The following is a 17,758-nucleotide window of genomic DNA, read 5'->3' as shown; positions in this document are numbered from 1 at the left end:
CCAGGAATGCCCCAGGGACTAAGACCTCCGCCCCTGGTTGAAACCATCATGACCCATCTCCTACCACCTGAGACCCAAAGGCAGAGTCCACACAGCTGGGCAGGCTCCACTGGGGTCCCCATTCCTGTCCTCCTTCAATACACACACCACACCTGATGGGGGTGCTTTTCTCAGCACTAAACTAACAGAATTCTCTGACTCTCTGGGAATCAAATGAGCAAATGAGACACCAGAGGGAAAAGAAGTCACCATATTCTGTGGCTCAGTGTTAGAACAGAAACTGCACCCAAGGCAGCCCCCAGGTCTCTCTAGAGCAATCACGGATGGCACCTGGGCCAGCAAGGGGGCTGCTGAGTCTGGTAGAGCGCACCCCTGGCCCACACTCAGTGCAGGGAGCAGTTAAAGGCACTGGCGTGGACTCACATAGACACAACTTTGCATCCTGGTTCTGCTTCAAACCAGCTACAGAAACTCGGTCCTATTATTTAGCACCTTGGAATCCGTGAAATCAGAATGGTACCCGTCTCGTGGGGATGTGGAAAACGATTCAAATGAACTGACGAAGGTAGAGCCACCAGTCCAGGTGCTCACTCACTGGGAGTTGCCATCATCACTAGTGTCTACACCCAACTCCTTCCAAGTCATCTGCTCCACCAGGTGGCAGCTACACACTGGGAAGGGGGTTCCCCCATCAGTTACTTTGCCCAAACTTGGCTGTAGGCTCCCTCAATCCCCTAGGCTTCTCTGCCCAGAGGCCCCTGTCCATCAGCTGCACCACAGGTCCCTAACCGCAGGGTGCAGCTATCAGTGTTCACAGATGCAGGCACCCGACAGCTGGGAGACTCGCATCAGACACGGGGCCTGTGGATCCCAACTCCGCCATTTCCTGGCTGGTGACCTCGGGTAAGTCACTTTTCCCTTTTAAGTCATACTTTCCAGATTATGAAATAAGCAGCATTTCCTTCTTTGTGAGATAACCAAGTGCTCAAAAGCCATTCACCATTAAGGACGTCCATACATACCAGGAGTCACATGCGATTCCAGAAAGACTATCACGTGGATCTTTGGTGCCTTCTGGTTTGCCCCTCCCCAGGGCTGCAAGGGTCAGAACTGCCCTGAGGCTTTTACAGGTTGCCCAGAGCTCACTGAACCACAGACATTTCAGCAGAGAGGGCTTCAATTCTTAAAAACATGTTTAATCAAAATCAAGCTTCATAAACTAGCGAACTGCCCGCCCATATGGAAAGAGGGGAAAAGAGGGGAAGCTGTTCATGTGCCCAAGGTGCCCGGCAGTCATCTCAGTGGCTTTGAAGGATTCACCTACTTGGGAAGCTGAGTCATAGCCCTCCTGCCTACATCTGACCATGTGGGTTGGGGTGGACAGGCGGCCTCATCGCCACCTGCTAGGAGGAAGCACGCTCCAGACCCCAGGTGACATACTGCTTGTCATCCATGCAGAGCAGCATGGAGCCTGGGACCTGGAAGGGCTCACTTGGAGAGGCCAGGAAAAGCCACAGGGCCAACACTTAGGAGAGGAGCAAGATTCCTCCCTCCCCACCCCAGTTTCTCCTCTGGGGAAAAACCAACAGCTCACACTCTGGCATAACACACGAGACTGGGTTTGGCCAGGCAGGCAGCCATGGTGGGGACAAGTGAGGCACTTTCTCAGCAAGGAACACCTCTGAAGGTGGTCATGGCGCCCAGGGCTCTGCTGGCGACAATGCACCACAATTGGGCGGGTTCCATGCTGAGCTGGAGAGTGAAAATGAGCTGGGCTAGGGCCCTGCCAAGAGAGCAAGGTTGACTCTCCCAGCACCAGGAAGTATACAGGAAGTCGGAGGCACCCCTGCTGCTCATCCCGATTGGGACAGCTGGGGACGGGTGGTCTGTTCTTGGGAGAGCAGGTTACCAGGGCTCGCAGGGCTGCCTGACAGTGACAGGCTTGTAAGTCATAGGGAAAGACCGGGATCCAGGCCTCAGCTGTAGCAGCAGCTAGAAGAGGTAGAGCCACATGGTCACAAGGCACGCAGACACCGAATGCAGCGACATGAAACAGAACAGCAAGCAGCATTCAGCTCCTCAGCTGCTCCTCTGCAGAAGGGGCCTGCCGCCATTCTCCCCACCTCCTTCCATCACCTCACGGCGTTCCCACCCAGTCTCATGTCCAAGTGGGCTGGATGGAGATGACAGAGCAGACGAAGCCTGCCCCATGGCAGGCGGCCTAAAGGAAACGGACCCCCAAGGGACGCATCACCTCACTTTCCCCATCACGGATTGCACCTGGGTCCCTCTGAACTGCAGGGTTTTCTACCACATCCCTAGGGGTCTAAAGGGGAAATCAGCTTGACTTCAGACGGAGCAGAAGCGGAGGGAGCACCCGGGGAAGAAGGGCTTTGTGTAAATGGAGGACCTGAGAAGTTGATGCCAGGGAAGGGTGCAGAAGCCAAAGCCACCAAGAAAAGGGCTGGGCAGCAAGGTGGTGGAGAGAGCAGGCCTGACGCAGAGGCCAGGAGAGGTTTGGACCCGAAGCCCAAAGCAAGTCTGTTGCCGAAACCAGACGGGAGCGCCGGGTAGAGCAGAGCTTCTGAGGGGAGTCCAGACCGCACACCGACTGCTCCTGGGGGCCCCTTCCCACTTCACTCCCCAGCATGCAACAGGGGCTGGAAAGATAGGCAGAAGCACAGGTTACTGGTGTGACGTCAAACGACCCCAGACCTGCAGGCCCAAGCCACCACATCTGGCCTGATATACACCCCTCCTCGGCACATCCCTCAGGTGCCCGAGGGGCCAAGAGCAGGCCAAACCTGTTCCGAGCTCTCCACTTGTCACCCAGCACCTGCTAGATAAGCTCCCACCCCACAGACTAGGCCCAGAGCTGGAAAAGCAGAAGTTATGACACCCCCACCTCATGCTCCAGCCCTTCCTTGGGGAAGGTAAGGCCACATTTCCCCTCATGAAACCACAGGAATTTGGGGAGGGGAGTAACCCCCATCCTGTCTCAGTGGACAGGCCCCAGAGCCCCTGAGCCTGAGCTGCTGCATTTGCCGCGATGGCCAGGATGTGCTGGTTGGACAGCAGTGCCCTCCATCAGCCAGCCTCACCCCACTTTCGAGCTACTTGGTTTCCCACCCTGTTAATGGGTTGTTCTTCACGGCAAGGCCCAAGCCTTTCCTCGATGACCCTTCTCCAGACCCAGCCCTTCTCCAAGCTGGAATGGGAGACGGGGACCCCATACCTGTCTGTCGGTCAGGATCCCTGGCTCTGGGCGCTTCCAAGAGGAAGCCAGAAGGATATAGAGCACCAGCAGCCCGAAGACCACGACCAGCATCCCCAAGCTATTGGCAAAGACGGCCTCACTGGGCAGGCTAGAGTACTTGTTGGTGTCATTTTTCCTGAAGAGGACAAAACAATGTGGGCCCTTGAGAGACTTTCCCACCTGTTTTCGCCCAGTGGGAGCCTCAGTGCCACTAAGAGAGGCTGAGAACAGCTTCCCAGGACCATCTTGGACCTGGAATCTGAATATACTTTCTAAGTCCCTGCTGCTATGACAGAAGGCTTTTTACCTGTGAAGAAACTGAAGCACAAAGGGGTGAAATGAACTGGCCCAGAGTCACGTAACTAGTAAATGGCCCAGCCAAGATCTAAATCCAGGTCTGACCTCAAATCTTCTCTGCTTTTCACTATAACCCCCCGCCTCCAAAGAATAGGGGACGGTAGTGGTTAGGCATGCAGGCTCTGATCCTAACTCAAATCCCAGCTCCGCCAATTACTGGCTGTGTGCCTTCAGGTAAATTACTTAATCTCTCTGTGCCTCGGTTCCCTCATTTGTAGGTGGCAATGACAACAGTATCAATGTAGGGCCATTAGAAGATTAAATTTAAGGTGCTTAGAACAGTTTCTGACCCACGGGAGATGCTAAAGCAATCTGATGCTGGGTAAATATTTGCTGACCAATTTACTAATCTCAACCTAAAGAAAAACCAATTGCATTACCTTCCAGATCAGGAATGAGCCCAACCCCACAGACTCCCCTCCCTGGGATGGGTCTTATGATTATAAGGTGTACCTTTTGAAGACCCTGTTCTTTCCCTACCACCTTAGAATCGGGGGCCCCATTCCACTCACAAACTGAAGAAAAGCTTCTCGTTAAGGCCAGAAATAACAGACGCAATGGCCAGAGAGAGGATGGAGGCTCCAAAGAAGACGTGGATGGGTTTGAGGAGGCTGCGCAGCCACATGGACGCCCAGGGCAGCAGGAAGACGGCAAAGCCCAGGAACCACTGTGGACATGGAGAAGAAGGACCTGACTGGACCGTGTGTGAGCAACGGCACCGGGTCGTCCCACCCACCAGCGCCACCTACTGTCAGTGAATGTCACCCTTCTTTCCCAACTCGACCTTCCCAGCAGGCACGGCCCCAGCCCCACACCTAGCTTCCTCACTGTGGTCTGTCTGTTTCTCTTACACAAACAAGAACGTTACAGGAAATGCCTGGCTACAGCCCCCTCTCCCGCAGACCCAGCCATCTCGTGTCTCTGCTCCTTCCAGCCCTGGCTCATAAAACTCCTGCCTTGTATTTGTGCAGGGCTGACCTCAGAATATGGAAAGCACTTCTAGAACTGCTTCTGGTTCACAGAACAGTGGGAGTCGGGCAGGGGGGAAAGATGATGTAGGGTCAGCGTGGTACGTGCTGTGAGAAGGTTAGTGCAAAGCACTCTGGGACGGCAGATGGGCCGTGTGACGGGTAAGAGCAGGAAAGTGTGAGGGCGGGAACCACCACCATCCCTTAAAGAGCCTTGAAACTGCCGAGTCTACAGGACGTGCCCTGCAAGGCCGTCTCCAGGCAGTGAGCAGAGGGGATGTCTGGTGCTGATGCAAGCGAATCCCCAACTGGAGCCCATGGCTGCCATCCAGCAGTGGGGACCCAGTGGAGGACAGAGGACCCACCTGGCAGGCAAAGAGGAAGACGGTGGCGATGCCCAGCCAGCTGTGCAGGGAGTAGAGGTTGGTGATTTTGTTATGGTTGTGGAAGGAAAAGACGGCAACCAGTCCCAGCACGGTCAGGATGAAGGCCATCAGGTGCAGGGCCGCGTGGAGGAGTTTCCAGGGCAGCTTGGGCCCCACCCATGACCGGGGCAAGCGGTACACCAGCGACGCTGCAGGAGAGAGCAGTCCCAGGGCTTGGCCTCTTCCCCTCGCGCTCACCCACACATTAGGGAACCACCCAACATGATCCCACACAGCCTCCCAATGGGAAGGAGGGAAATGCTAGGATAGTGGGGTGAACTAGTCAGCATCTTCTATCCTCGCGTTATTTTGGGATAACAGACAGCCGTGAAGCAGGGAGAGAAAGGACAGCGAGAAAAAGGGAGGAACAGGTTTCCTGGACCTGCCATGCCATCATCACAATAATAAATGCAGCCTGTCTGCAGTTCTGCATGTTAAAAAGTAATGCCAGCTTCGTTATTTCATCACCCTGAATTCTCACAACCGAGCTGAGTTGCCAAGAACACAGACTTGAAGGTTAGCTAACCTAGGTCAAATCCTGGCTCCGCCTCACAGCTATTCAGCATCTTCTTCCTAGGTCTCAGTTTCTTCATCTGTAAAATGGGGATAGCAACAGAGCCCACCCCACCAGCTTCTTGTAGGAACAAAATGGGATGACGCATCTGAACTACACAGGGCAAGCTGCTATTATCCGTGTCATCGTCATCCCCATTTTACAAATGGGGAAAGTGAGGCTTGCCTGGGACCCGAGGCCCAGCTCCAAATGCATGGGGCAAAAATGGGTCCAGCAAGAGTAAGCAGATCCCTCATTTAAGGACCTGACTATGCCATGAGGGGCTTCCACTTCCCACTCCCTAGAGCCAGGGCGGGCAAACTACAGCTCACAGGCAAATCCAGCCCGCTGACTATTTTTCTAAATAAAGTTTTATTGGAACACAGCCACACACGTGTTTTCATGTCATCTGTGGCTACTTCACAATCCAATAGCAGACCTGAGTAGTGGCAGTGCGATCACATGGCTTGCAAAGCCTAAAATATTTACTATCTCACCCTTTGCAGAAAAAGTTTGCCAACTCGTGCCCTTGACCATCTGCTAAGGCGCCCTTTCGGATACACCCATTCTCACTACTTCTTCCTCCAAGTGACACCTGGGCCCAGAGACAGCCCAAAACACCCCACCCCCACAGCCCCAAACCCAGCAGTGACAAAGGGCAGCCCTAGACGGGGAGCTCTGCCCCATCCAGGCCCTTGCCACAGCACATCTCCCAAAATGACCTTGTACTCACCAGCACTATAGATCACCACCATGCCAGCAACCATGAGCACCGGGTGCCAGTTGAACATGAGCACGCTGCCATCCCAGGCAAAGCCACCACGCCAGTACTGTACCCAATAGATGGTGAGGAGGATGCACATGGAGCCCAGGGACCCCAGCACCAGGCAGGACAGGTAAAACTGTCCCACAGCCATTCTGCTCAAGCGCTCCTAGAAGAAGCAGAAGTCACACATCCCTGCTGGCTCAGGTGCGCCCTGCACACCAGCTAAAGGAAGTAACACTGACGTCGCTGTTGGCCCAAGGGATGGACACTTCTTGCTTCCGTTGCCCTGCCATCATCCTGGGCACCACCCCATGAGGCCTCGGTGGATGGGTGGGCCTGACCTCTGAGTATGGACAGTGAGTGAGGCCCCACCCAGCACATGACAGCACACAGTCCAGCCAGCTTGGGCCTGGGGCTGGCCCCGAACAGGGGCTTCCTCTGCTGTGGCTGGATGCCAAGGCTCTGGGCCCACGGCCCTGAGATTAGTCTGCTGTCACAGGACCAGAGGGTAAAGAATTACCCTCTAGAAAGGAAGGGACAGGAATCAGAATCCAGGCTAGGTCACACAAATGCCAGGCCCTCGGTTCTAAAAGAAAGAGGCAAAAATCACAATCTCCAAGACGCAAATACACTACTCTTAGGCCAGCCGGGAGGAAGTCCTATGGGCTCCCACTTCTACAGGAGAGTTCTTCCCCAGATGGTGACCTCTAGGGGGCTAAGCCTCCCACTGGGGAGGTCAGACCAGGCCTTCGCTCTGGAGTCCCCACACTCCACACCTTGAGTTGGGTGATAGCCCTCAGCTTCTGCTTTCTCTTCCTCTGGGGAAAGTCCAGAGGAGAAAAGAGGAAGCAAGAACTCATGGTCTAGAAAGCAAGAGTTTATTTTGAGATTTCCATGTGTACTTGATAAACTCAGAAGCCAACTCTGGTTTCGGGCATGGTGAACGCCTAGGCTCCTGAGCAGCTGCTCTTAAGAGCCAGGCAAGGGCCAGCCTGGTAGCGCAGTGGTTAAGTGCACACGTTTGGCTTCGGCGGCCCAAGGTTCGCCAGTTCGGATCCTGAGTGGGGACATGGCACTGCTTGTCAAAAGCCATGCTGTGGTAGGTGTCCCACATATAAAGGAGAGGAAGATGGGCATGGATGTTAGCTCAGGGCCACTCTTCCTCAGCAAAAAGAGGAGGATTGGCAGCAGTTACCTCAGGGCTAATCTTCCAAAAAAAAAAAAAAAAGCCAAGCAAGAGGTTGTGAGGGCTAGCAGGCCTGTGCACAAAGCCACAGAGCTGCCCTGCTTCCAGCTAACGTGTAGGCGGCCTGGCCCAGCTCTCAAGGCAGTCACCCTGTCCCATGGACTCACACCAAGAAGGTGACACTGTGGCTTCCCGCAGTTGAGGTCCCTCAATCTGAACTAGCTAACAGAGAGAAGAGGAGGCCCCTAAGATAGCCAGGAACTCCCAAGGAGAGAAAAGACTTGATTCCTCACCTTTAGACCTAGTGGCAAGCCAAGAGGGTGGTGTCCTGGGCTCCAATTCTTATGAATGGAGGCAGCTCGAGCAAATCACTTAACACATGTAGGTCTCAATCTTCTCATCTGAAAGAAAGGCATGATAATAAGGACATAATTTACTGAAAGCCAGCTCTGAGCAGACACCACACTAGAACCTTATGCACATGATCCCATTTACACACATGATCCTCTTGACAGCTCTGTGAGCAGTTATCAAGCCCACTTCATAGATGAGGAAAGCGAGGCTCAGAAAGATTAAGTACCTAGCATTAGGAGCCAGCAAATGGGCAGAAAGTTTCAAATCTCATCTGTTTGGCTTTGAGGCCCATGTTTTTTCCTTGACTACAGGTTGTCAGAAGGTCAAACAGTGAGAAAATGCATGTAAGGACATGTGAGAGTCAAGTATTATACTTTTCTTAGTATTGTCACAGCATTTCATCCTAACTACTAACAAAACCTGAAGCTCATGGCCCCTGTGCCTGCCCAGGCTTCTCAGTGGCCCTGATTCCATGCCATGCCAGCTCTCTCTGTGCCAGGTTAACCAGAAACAGATGCTGAGGGCTCACAAGGTGATCCAAGTTGGCGGCAATCTCTGAGAAAGGAAGATCTGAGGGCTGGGGGAAAAGACAAGCTTCTGTGAGGCTGCAAGCACATCATGCCACCAGCTTCCTAGAAATTTTTGACTCGTGACTCAACTACTGAGCTCAGAGATTTGCTACCTAGCCTCAGAGCTGTCCCCTTAGTTCCTGCAAGAGCAGAGGAAGTTTCAGGCCACCAGATGTTGTCACCCAGCAGTGACGTGTTTAAGTCAGCTTGAAGGAGCCCTTGGTCAGCAGGCTCCATCCATCGGACAACATCTACTTTCACGACTTTTTTTCCTTTGTAAAATGAAAACAGAAAAGTCAACATGATCCCAAACGGACTGTATCTACTACCCTAGAAGTCAGACACAGCCGGGCTGGGGACTCCTGATTATTGCTCTGGGACAGACCTGGAAGACACAATGGGGATCTTTCCTGACAGAGGGCTGCGGTGTTATACTGCTCAGTACACAGATGAGCCCTCCCTCCGCCTGAAAGAGAGCACAACAGGAGAGAAAAAGGAAGAATGCAGTGAAGACTGCAATCCAAACGCGGAGAATATTCTCTCACTTATTCAAAGAGAGCAGGTGGGGCTGTGATTTCCAGATGCACTCCCCGCGGTTTGGTCTCCTACTCTGCCCTCACTAGGTAGAGCCCCATTCGAAGGCAGAAGTCTGCAGACACTTGTGGCAAGGGCCAGAATGGTAAATATTTTAGGCTCTGCAGGCCATACGGACTCTGTCACAACTATGTCATCAACTCTGCCGATGTTGTACAAGAGCAGTCAGAGACAACACCTTCACATGTGGACATGGCTGTGTTCCCAAAAATCTTTATTTACGGACACTGGAGTTTCAGTTTCATATTATTTGCACATATCACAGAATATTATCCTTTCCATTTTTCTCATTTAAAAATGTAAAAACCCTTCAGGTGGGCCAGATTTGTTGTGTAGGTCATAGTTTGTTGACACTACTCTCCAGTCTAATACTCTTCTCAGTCCCTTGGCAGAAAGGATTGCACTAAAACAGATCAGGCCCAGGGTAGGAAACGGGTATTTCCCGTTCAGCCCTTGGTCTTATGAATAGGCTCTATTCCAAACTCTTACCATAGTACGTTTATAATTTAGAACTACAGATAGATGAAGGGACAGAAAGTCATTGTGCTGCTCCCCCTTCCCAGATGGATGATAGGGGCTTTAGGAATGCTGAGAACCAGACTTAGGGTTCAAGTTCTAAACTCTTAGCTTACAGATCAAAAACACTGTGGCCCAAAGAAGCAAAGTGACTTGGCCAAGGTGAGTGACACAGCTGATACAGGAATCCAAGTTCACTCCCCCTCAGCTCCAGGACTCCTCGGGTAGCTTCCGGAAAGTCAGGACTCAGGAGTGAGGGGCCCTACTCAGTCAGGAGTTGGATAAGGCCCTCCTTAGGACCAGAGTGATTACAGACCCCCTTGGGATTGCGCTCTGGTCTGGCTCAGGTGTCCAGGGAACCGTTCCAGAAACCCGGAGACCAATCTCTGACTCCTCTGCTGGAAACCCGGGGATCGATCCCTGACTGGGCTGGGACCCCTTGGTCCCAGCTAATCTTGGGTGGAAATTCAGGCGAGGGGCTCCGCCTGCTGACTGCGACTTCCGAAGAGCTTTCGTGCCTTTACAACCACTACCTGTGGGAAGAAGGGCACGGAGAACGGTGTCCATTTCCTAAAAGACGAAAGTGAGGCCGAGCGAGGGGTCGCGACAGCGCGAAGCGAGGTATTAGCAGAGCCAGCACTCGAACCCAGGTCCCTGAGCTCCCAGCCCGGGCTCTTTCTCACCCCCAAACCACAGTGGGACGCAGCCGGGCTGGGGACTCCGAGACCCGCCTTTCGCCACCCGGCCGGCGTCGCAGCTCCCCAGGCTCCTGGGAGGTGGAATCAGGGTCTCACTGGGACGCTCGCACACACCTGGCACCGCCGCCCTGCAGCCCAGCGGCAGAGGTCCGCTCGCCCTCTTATAGGCTCGCGGCACTTCCGGTCGCGCGCGCGGCCGTCTGGGAAATGAAGTCCGGAGCCGCGGGGTCACCAGCTTCCAGCGCTCCAAGGTGCTGACCCCAACTCCAGCTCCTCCGCGGGCGTTTCTTCTCCAAGCCCAGGGTTCCAGGGACGAGGGACGCCGTCACGGGGCGACCCTGTCCCTCGCCCCTCATCTCCGGTGGGAGCGGAAATTTTCGGGCCGACGAGAAGCCTCTTGCCAGGGACTGGCGCTCGGCACGGCCGCGCGCAGGGAGGACGAGAGGCTTTGCTCAGTGGTTGGGAGGGCCGGGAGCAGGGCACGGCGACGCTGGGACGGCCAGCAGAGGGGCGGGCCCGGGAAGGAGGGGGCCCAAACATGGCGGCCGGGCCGGCCAGAGAGCGGGAGAGAAAGCCAGGACCGGCGGTAGCCCGGCGCAGGCGGAGCCCGCGGCCGCCGTCTACTTCCGGAATTTGAAACCCGTTTCCGGAAGTCAGGACGGGGTCCCCATGACGACCGACGTTGGCGCTGGCAGGTGAGAGTGCTGGATGGGGAGTAGGTAAAGCGACCAGAAGACGGAATTTTTGTTGTTGTCGTTTGGGTTTGGGTTTTTTGCCAAAGCAGCCCCATTTTAAAGTAGCTAGGGAAGGGTGGGGAAACCTGCTCTGGGGACAAAGGGGACGCGGCAGCAGCGGTGGACGGACTGTGAAGACCGCTTCGTTACCTTGCGAATCACCGCTGCCCTAAACCGGAGGAGATGGTCCTCCTTCCCGTGGCCAGGGCGGGGGGCCGTGCCAGATAACGGATCCCCACAGCAGCCCTCTGGTGGCCTGTGAGGTGGTGGGTAAGGGCACGGGCTAGTGTCACACCTAGTTGTGAATCCTGGCTCTGCTCACGTGCGAGCTGGAGGAATGACTTGAACTCTGACCTCGTGTCGTTGCCTATAGAATGAGGATGAATGACTTGAACTCTGACCTTGGGTCCTTGCCTGTAGAATGGGGATCATTCTTTCCCACCTTGCAGAGTAGTTGGGAGGATTAAAGGAATTATCTTGGTTGACAGGTTTAGCATGATGCTGATATGTAGGTGATAGCTCATTAATATTCGTTACATTTAATTAATATTCGTAAAGTTAATAGTATTTAATGAATGAGGAAACTCGGGCTCAGAGAAACTACATTTATACATCCTGTAAGGTGGGACTTCTCCACCAGGTGAGGTGGGCGAGGTTCCTTAACCTCTCAGCGCCTCTGTGTAAAATGGGGATTAGGGGCTGGCCGGTGACCAAGTGGTTAAGTTGATGCGCTCTGCTTCGGTGACCCGGGGTTCATGGTTGCGATCCTGGCGCAGACCTACATACCACTCATCAAACCATGCTGTGGTGGCGGCCCACATAGAATTAGAATGACCTACAACTAGGATATGCAACTGCATACTGGGGCTTTGGGAAGAAAAAAAAAAGAGGAAGATTGGCAACAGATCTTCACTCAGAGCCAATCTTCCACACCAAAAACAAAAGGAAATAAATGCAGGTATCTACCAGTTATACTATTAAAAAAAAAATAAAGTGGAAATTATTTGCATAATAAGACTACTTCTCGAGATGGGTGTGGGATTAAATAAGGTAATAAATATGAAAAGAGTTTGTAAATTGTAAAACATTTTACAGATGTTAATTTAACTTCACTCTTCTAACACTTCATAGCATTTTGAAATTTGCTTATAGATTTGATCCAGCTGGAGAGTTACAGGACACCCCGTGAGAGCAACTTCTGGGTCTTGGAATATATGAAATGAAAGACCTGGTGCTACTATGTTGCTACAATAACGCTAAACATAAAGTTTTGCAGGAGAGCACTATTTCCTCTTAGCTTTATCGGCCTACACCACTTCTCACTTCTTTTTTTCTTTTTGAGGAAGATTAGCCCTGACCTAACATCGGCCACCAATGCTCTTCTTTTTGCTGAGGAAGACTGGCCCTGAGCTAACATCTGTGCCCATCTTCCTCTAGTTTATATGTGGGACGCCTGCCACAGCATTGCTTGACAAGTGGTGCCATGTCCGCACCCGGGATCCGAACCAGCGAACCCCGGGCCACCAAAGTGAAACATGCACACTTAACTGCTGCGCCACCGCGCCAGCCCCCACTTCTCACTTCTGTGCCAACATTTTTTCCATCTAGTTATGCATCAGCCTATCAGTTATGTGAAAGGCAGCCTTGTGCAGTAGTTAAGAGCAGACTCTGGCCCCAGGCTGCCTGGATCTGAATCCCAGCTCTGCCACTTACTGGCAGTGTGACCTTGGACAAAGTATTTTACCTCTCTGGGCCTCAGTGGTCCCATCTGTAAAATGGGGAGAGTAATAGTGTACCTTCTGTCTCATGGGATTATTGTGATTTAATTAAAGGTAGTGCTTAGAATAGTCCCGGGCATTTTGTAAGTGTTATGGAAAAGTATACTGCTGCAATTAGTATTAGAATTAGTATTATTACATGACCAGTCAGTCAGTCTTTGTAGTACCCCTGGATTCCTTTGGACTCAAACATAGTTAGAAAGAGTTCCTCATTTAGAAGGTTCCAGGCACGGAGAAAGGTTTGAGAGTAAGGGTCCCTCGGAGGAGTGACTAGTTGGTTTTTTGTTGTTGTTGGGTTTGTTCACTGCTGTATCCCAAGCACCTAGAATGGTGCCTGGCACATAGTAGGTCCTTAGTAAATATTTACTGTATTAATGAATTTCTAACCTCACCTCTCTTTTTTCCTCCACAGGCTGTTGTCTTAGAGCAAGGGAAACAGCTCTGATTCTGAGGAACCAGACGCTTCTTCCTCAGTGCTGGGGAGAAAGCCAGGAGCCGTTGTGTGAGGAAGTGTGGAATGTGCCCTTGGGGGCCCAAGAGAGCAGCAGGAAGATGCTCCAGACCAGTAACTACAGCCTGGTGCTCTCCCTGCAGTTCCTGCTGCTGTCCTATGACCTCTTTGTCAATTCCTTCTCGGAGCTCCTGCGGATGGCTCCTGTCATCCAGCTCGTGCTCTTCATGTGAGTTCAGTGGGTGGGGCGGCGCAGCTGCACCCAAGCAGTTCGAAGACCCTGACCGTTGTGATTTAGCATTTTAAAGTTGTTAACAGAGAAACATCAGGGAGAACAAAATCGTACATTATCCCGGGTACTCCATGGTACAGACATGTCACAGGTCCTGTTTTTATATACTTCTGACAAAGATTTGGGATATGGGGAGCAGTGCACATTGAAAATGAGGGTCAGGCTGCGGCCCCTGTCATTTTCTCCATCTGTGAGTTGAAATGTTGTCTTACTGTGCCATGAAAGAGGACCACAAAATGGCAGGTTAAAAGGGAAATCATATTAATAATATACGTGAATCCCATAAATAGAAACTGTTGGCATTTTTCCTCCACAGTGATTTATAGACTCCGTGAGGCACGTTCGAAACTGAAAACCACAGTCTTAAACATGATCTTCCTTCATTCAATAAGTATTCGTTGGCCTGCCAGACAGTGTTCTATTTGGACTTCTAAGACCAGGTGTAATCTAGGCCTGACAAGCTCCTGCTCTCATGGGGTTTTCATTCTAGTGGAGAGAGACAACAAATATATTAAAAAAAAAAAAAAAAAGATAATTTCATAAGTGGATATAAAGTGGGTGGGGAGGGGATGGCTACATTAGGTACCAGGGTTAAAGAAAAATTTTTCTGAAAAGGGGACATTGGAAATTGAATGGCACCAAGGCACCAGCCATGCAAAGATCAGGGGAAGTGTGTTGCTGTCTTGCTACATGTAAACGCCTCATAGGACCAGATTTTTTGACAGACGACGCTAGCATTTTCTGACATAGGGTAGAAACTAGCCTCTCCTCACAAGTGCCCGGGAGGTTTGTTGAGTTAAGAGTGTGAGAGCAGGAAGGCCTTGCATGTGGACTGCAACTCAACTGGTAGGGCCAGCAGGTAGTTTAAGCTTCATGTCATTTGGGTCCCAAAGCCCATGGGGAGATTGGGGGGGATTCAGAGGACTATATCACAGGGAAGGACAGATCTCATAGTGTCCCTTAGGACTGAGGGCCGGCTCTTGTGTCCTCACACAGGCCTCCATTTGGCTGTACTTTGTTTTATATGTCTGCAGCATCCAGGATATTGCAATCCTCTTCAACATCATCATCATTTTCCTCATGTTCTTCAACACCTTCGTCTTCCAGGCTGGCCTGGTCAACCTCCTGTTCCATAAGTTCAAAGGGACCATCATCCTGACAGGCGTGTACTTCGCCCTCAGCATCTCCTTTCATGTCTGGGTCATGGTAAGAATGGAACCCTGAATTTCTGAATCCTTAAATGGCTAGGAATATCTTTTCTCTGGGAATCCAGCCTCATTCTTTTATATCTCACAGAATCCCTGATAGGCAACAGGTGAAATGAATGTGGTCCGGCCTGGAGCTAGGCATGTGAGAGTTTCATAAGGCACTTTTGCGCAACCTAATGTGTTGAAGAACAGCCTTATCCAAGAGTTGAGGGACACTTCTGGAACATTCAGTTCACCTTTGCCCCAAACAGGCCTGCCAGGGCTAAAACAGAAAGTTGACTCTGTTTCGTCATTAGCTGTTCGGGCAGGTGGGTGTTGATAGAGGGTATTCTCAGGCACCAGGGTCCTATGGGAAATGGACAAGCAAGAGTGCTGTTTGCCCTCAGTGCCTCCTGCCCTCTGCTGCATCCCCATCACTGACACTAGAAGAGCCAGCCTCCAGGATGCCTCCCTTTGTTCTGACATAGGCCTCAGATCAAATCTAGTTTTCACGGTTTCAGATTTCTGCTTCACAAATTCTTCCGTCTCTTTGGGTATCCCACGTGTTTCTCATGTACTCATTTTGATGGAACACATTAAAACCTCAGGTTCTCTAGTGACTTCTGTACAAAAGCCACCTTCTCAGACTGAACTTCGTTAGGTTGCCCGTGCGATTCCACAGAGAGAAGCGGAGCCCACAGGAAAGAAGCAGAGCGGTGCCGAAGTCTCTAGGTGCTTCCTGAAGAGGATTGGCTTTGCTCTGGCCCCTGGAGCCAAAATAGGTCCCGGCTTTGTACTAAGAAGCTGCTAATCTGCTTAAACCCTGAGTGCACCCACCTTTATCTGGCAGGAGCTGAGCCTGAGATTTTCAAGGCAAGACAGTGACCCGCTGAACCCCTGAGATAATATATGTCATTTCTCCTTGGCAAAGGCTATGAAGTGAAAGGGAATAAATAGCTTAGTGCAAACTTCCTCAGGGTTAAAAGGAGATTTCCTTTGCAGCAAAAAAAAAAAGGGAGTTTGAGGGTCCTTTGAGAAACACTCCTTAGGGTCTTGGAAAGAAAGAAGGAGGGTGAGAGTAGTCGATTTTAAACCAAGTGGTATCTCTGCAGCTAACCAAGTTGGAGATGTTAGGGCCTCATCTGCCATTAACCTTTCCTTGTCTACTCCTGTCTCCTTCAGAACTTACGCTGGAAAAACTCCAAACGCTTTGTCTGGACAGATGGACTTCAAACGCTGTTTGTATTCCAGAGACTAGGTAAGGAGCGGAACAACCTCAGGCGTCACTTTGATCCCACCTGCGGCTCTGGCAGTGAGGGCCTTCATCCTGGCCGCCCAGCCCAGCACAGCTGGTGTGGGATGGTTGGGACAGCCTCGCCAAGAACAGGAGAGACTCCTGCCCTCTTCCCTTGCTGGGAGTCACTGGGAAGGCATGAGCCAGGGCCCCTCTCAGCCTTGTTAGGTTCTGGCCTTACCCCGAAACCAATACAGGAGCGTCCCTGAGGCTGCTTTTGTGCTTATTACCTGCAGCGGCAGTGTTATACTGTTACTTCTACAAACGGACAGCTGTGAGACTGGGCGATCCTCGCTTCTACCAGGACTCTCTATGGCTGCGCAAGGAGTTCCTGCAAGTCCGACGGTGACCGCTTCTTATCACACTGATGGATGGCGTTCCTTCCTGACGGAAGCCACGTCTGCAGTTCTGAAGGGGGAGTGGTTGGCCCGCTGCATCCGGAAGCAGCTTGACTTTTCCAGGACAGGCTCAGGCCCGTTGTGTTCAGCAGTCAAGAGGGAAGATCTCCCTCTTGTGAATTGCAGTGTTCCCCACTACAGACGCCAGTGTATCATCCCCCTGCCTCAGTATTGACCCTTCCTGTCCCCACCGTTCCTCACAGAAGGCTCTGTGGCTCTTATCCTTGCAAAGCTTTGCGCTTAGCCTGGCACAGCCCGAGCTCCCAGCCCCCGCTTCCCTTGCACCACACACTAATGACTGAAGGATGCAAAGAGGGATATTTCTGTGCTCCTGGCTGGTCACAGCTTAGACATAGAGATTTTATACCCAAGGCACGTTTTTTACATTTTATAAATAGGAAATAAATTCAGTTGTTTTTCCATAAATGGTGGAGTCTGTCCGTCTAGATAGATCTCTTCATGGGTAAGAGGCATGCCAAGTCCTAACCTCAGCATCCACTTGACCCAGTGGGCAGAGTGAGCCACAGAGCAAATACAGGTATTTATTGAGTCCCTTTATGAGTACATGGTATTTTTGCAGAAATTTAAGATATCATCTGATGCCCCACCCCACCCCTGGAGTTACAGATTTCTGTGCTTCGTTCAGACTCTCTCCCCATCAGAGGCCTAAACTACCCTCAGAAGAATAAAAAATGTTCCTTAGCCTATTTTGGCAAAGGGAATTTTTAAAATTCATGTGACCATAGCACCAGTTTTCTGTTGCCAGAATAATGTGTCACAAGCACCATGAAACTTCAGTGGCATGCAACAGTTACGTGGCTCTTGAGTCTTGGGTTCAGCTGACTGCGGCTGGGTTCGGGTAATGTGCTTGCTCGTGTGTCTGTGTCAGCTGTGGACTGGCCAGGCAGCTGCAACGATCCTAGGATCCCTGGCTGCTGGCTGACCTCAGCTGGCCTCAGCTGGAATGACTGGGCTGTTCTGCTCTGGTTCACATGACCCATCCTCCAGAGGATAGCCTGGGTCTGTTCACATGACAGTGGCAGAGGAGCAGGAGAACAAGCCCCAGTGTGCAATGCCATTTCAAGGCTCTGCTTGTATTGTGTCTCTCAGACTCCCAGTGGTCAAAGCAAGTCATATGATTGAGCCCACAGTTGCCTGGCAAAATGCATGGATACAGGGAGGGCCATTCAGTCAGTCTACCACACCAGGAAGTCGCTCTGTGAAAGTTGTTATTCAATGCACAGGCATTGGCAAACTTCTGCTGTGCAGGGCCACTTAGTAAGTATGTCAGATTTTGAGGGCCAGTGTCTCTGTTGCAACGTGAAAGCAGTCATAGATGACAGGTAAACCAATGAACACAGCCGTGTTCCTGTAAAACTATT

The 17,758-nt window shown here is 51.7% G+C and overlaps 2 protein-coding genes across 6 annotated transcripts; one reads left to right on the top strand and one right to left on the bottom strand.

Moving 5' to 3' along the window:
- Positions 1-1,175: 1,175 nt before the first annotated feature.
- LOC124228831 (lysosomal membrane ascorbate-dependent ferrireductase CYB561A3) lies at positions 1,176-10,493 on the bottom strand. Of its 4 annotated transcripts, none has more exons than XM_046643749.1 (7): positions 10,357-10,493; positions 7,805-7,912; positions 6,293-6,491; positions 4,947-5,155; positions 4,126-4,280; positions 3,236-3,392; positions 1,176-1,992 (listed from the first exon to the last, which is right to left on the bottom strand). In XM_046643749.1, exons 3-7 carry the CDS (start codon positions 6,474-6,476, stop codon positions 1,906-1,908), a joined length of 792 nt encoding a protein of 263 aa, XP_046499705.1. In that variant the 5' UTR covers positions 6,477-6,491; positions 7,805-7,912; positions 10,357-10,493; the 3' UTR covers positions 1,176-1,905. The 4 variants fall into 4 exon arrangements, with proteins under 4 accessions (XP_046499705.1, XP_046499703.1, XP_046499706.1 ...); XM_046643747.1 differs by having other exon boundaries at positions 10,228-10,359; XM_046643750.1 differs by lacking the exon at positions 10,357-10,493 and adding an exon at positions 10,228-10,350 and having other exon boundaries at positions 1,176-2,660.
- A 312-nt stretch (positions 10,494-10,805) lies between these two features.
- Positions 10,806-16,795, top strand: TMEM138 (transmembrane protein 138). Of its 2 annotated transcripts, none has more exons than XR_006885799.1 (5): positions 10,806-10,937; positions 13,167-13,434; positions 14,532-14,703; positions 15,367-15,557; positions 15,867-15,942. XR_006885799.1 is itself a non-coding variant. In XM_046643751.1 (5 exons), the coding sequence occupies exons 2-5, from the start codon at positions 13,307-13,309 to the stop codon at positions 16,325-16,327; spliced, it is 489 nt and encodes a 162-aa protein (XP_046499707.1). In that variant the 5' UTR covers positions 10,806-10,937; positions 13,167-13,306; the 3' UTR covers positions 16,328-16,795. The 2 variants fall into 2 exon arrangements, 1 of the variants encoding a protein (XP_046499707.1); XM_046643751.1 differs by lacking the exon at positions 15,367-15,557 and adding an exon at positions 16,215-16,795.
- The last annotated feature ends 963 nt before the right edge of the window (positions 16,796-17,758 follow it).

This window comes from Equus quagga, chromosome 17, assembly GCF_021613505.1.
Source record: "Equus quagga isolate Etosha38 chromosome 17, UCLA_HA_Equagga_1.0, whole genome shotgun sequence".
NCBI lineage: Eukaryota > Metazoa > Chordata > Mammalia > Perissodactyla > Equidae > Equus > Equus quagga.
This window is presented reverse-complemented; position numbering and strand designations above follow the sequence as displayed.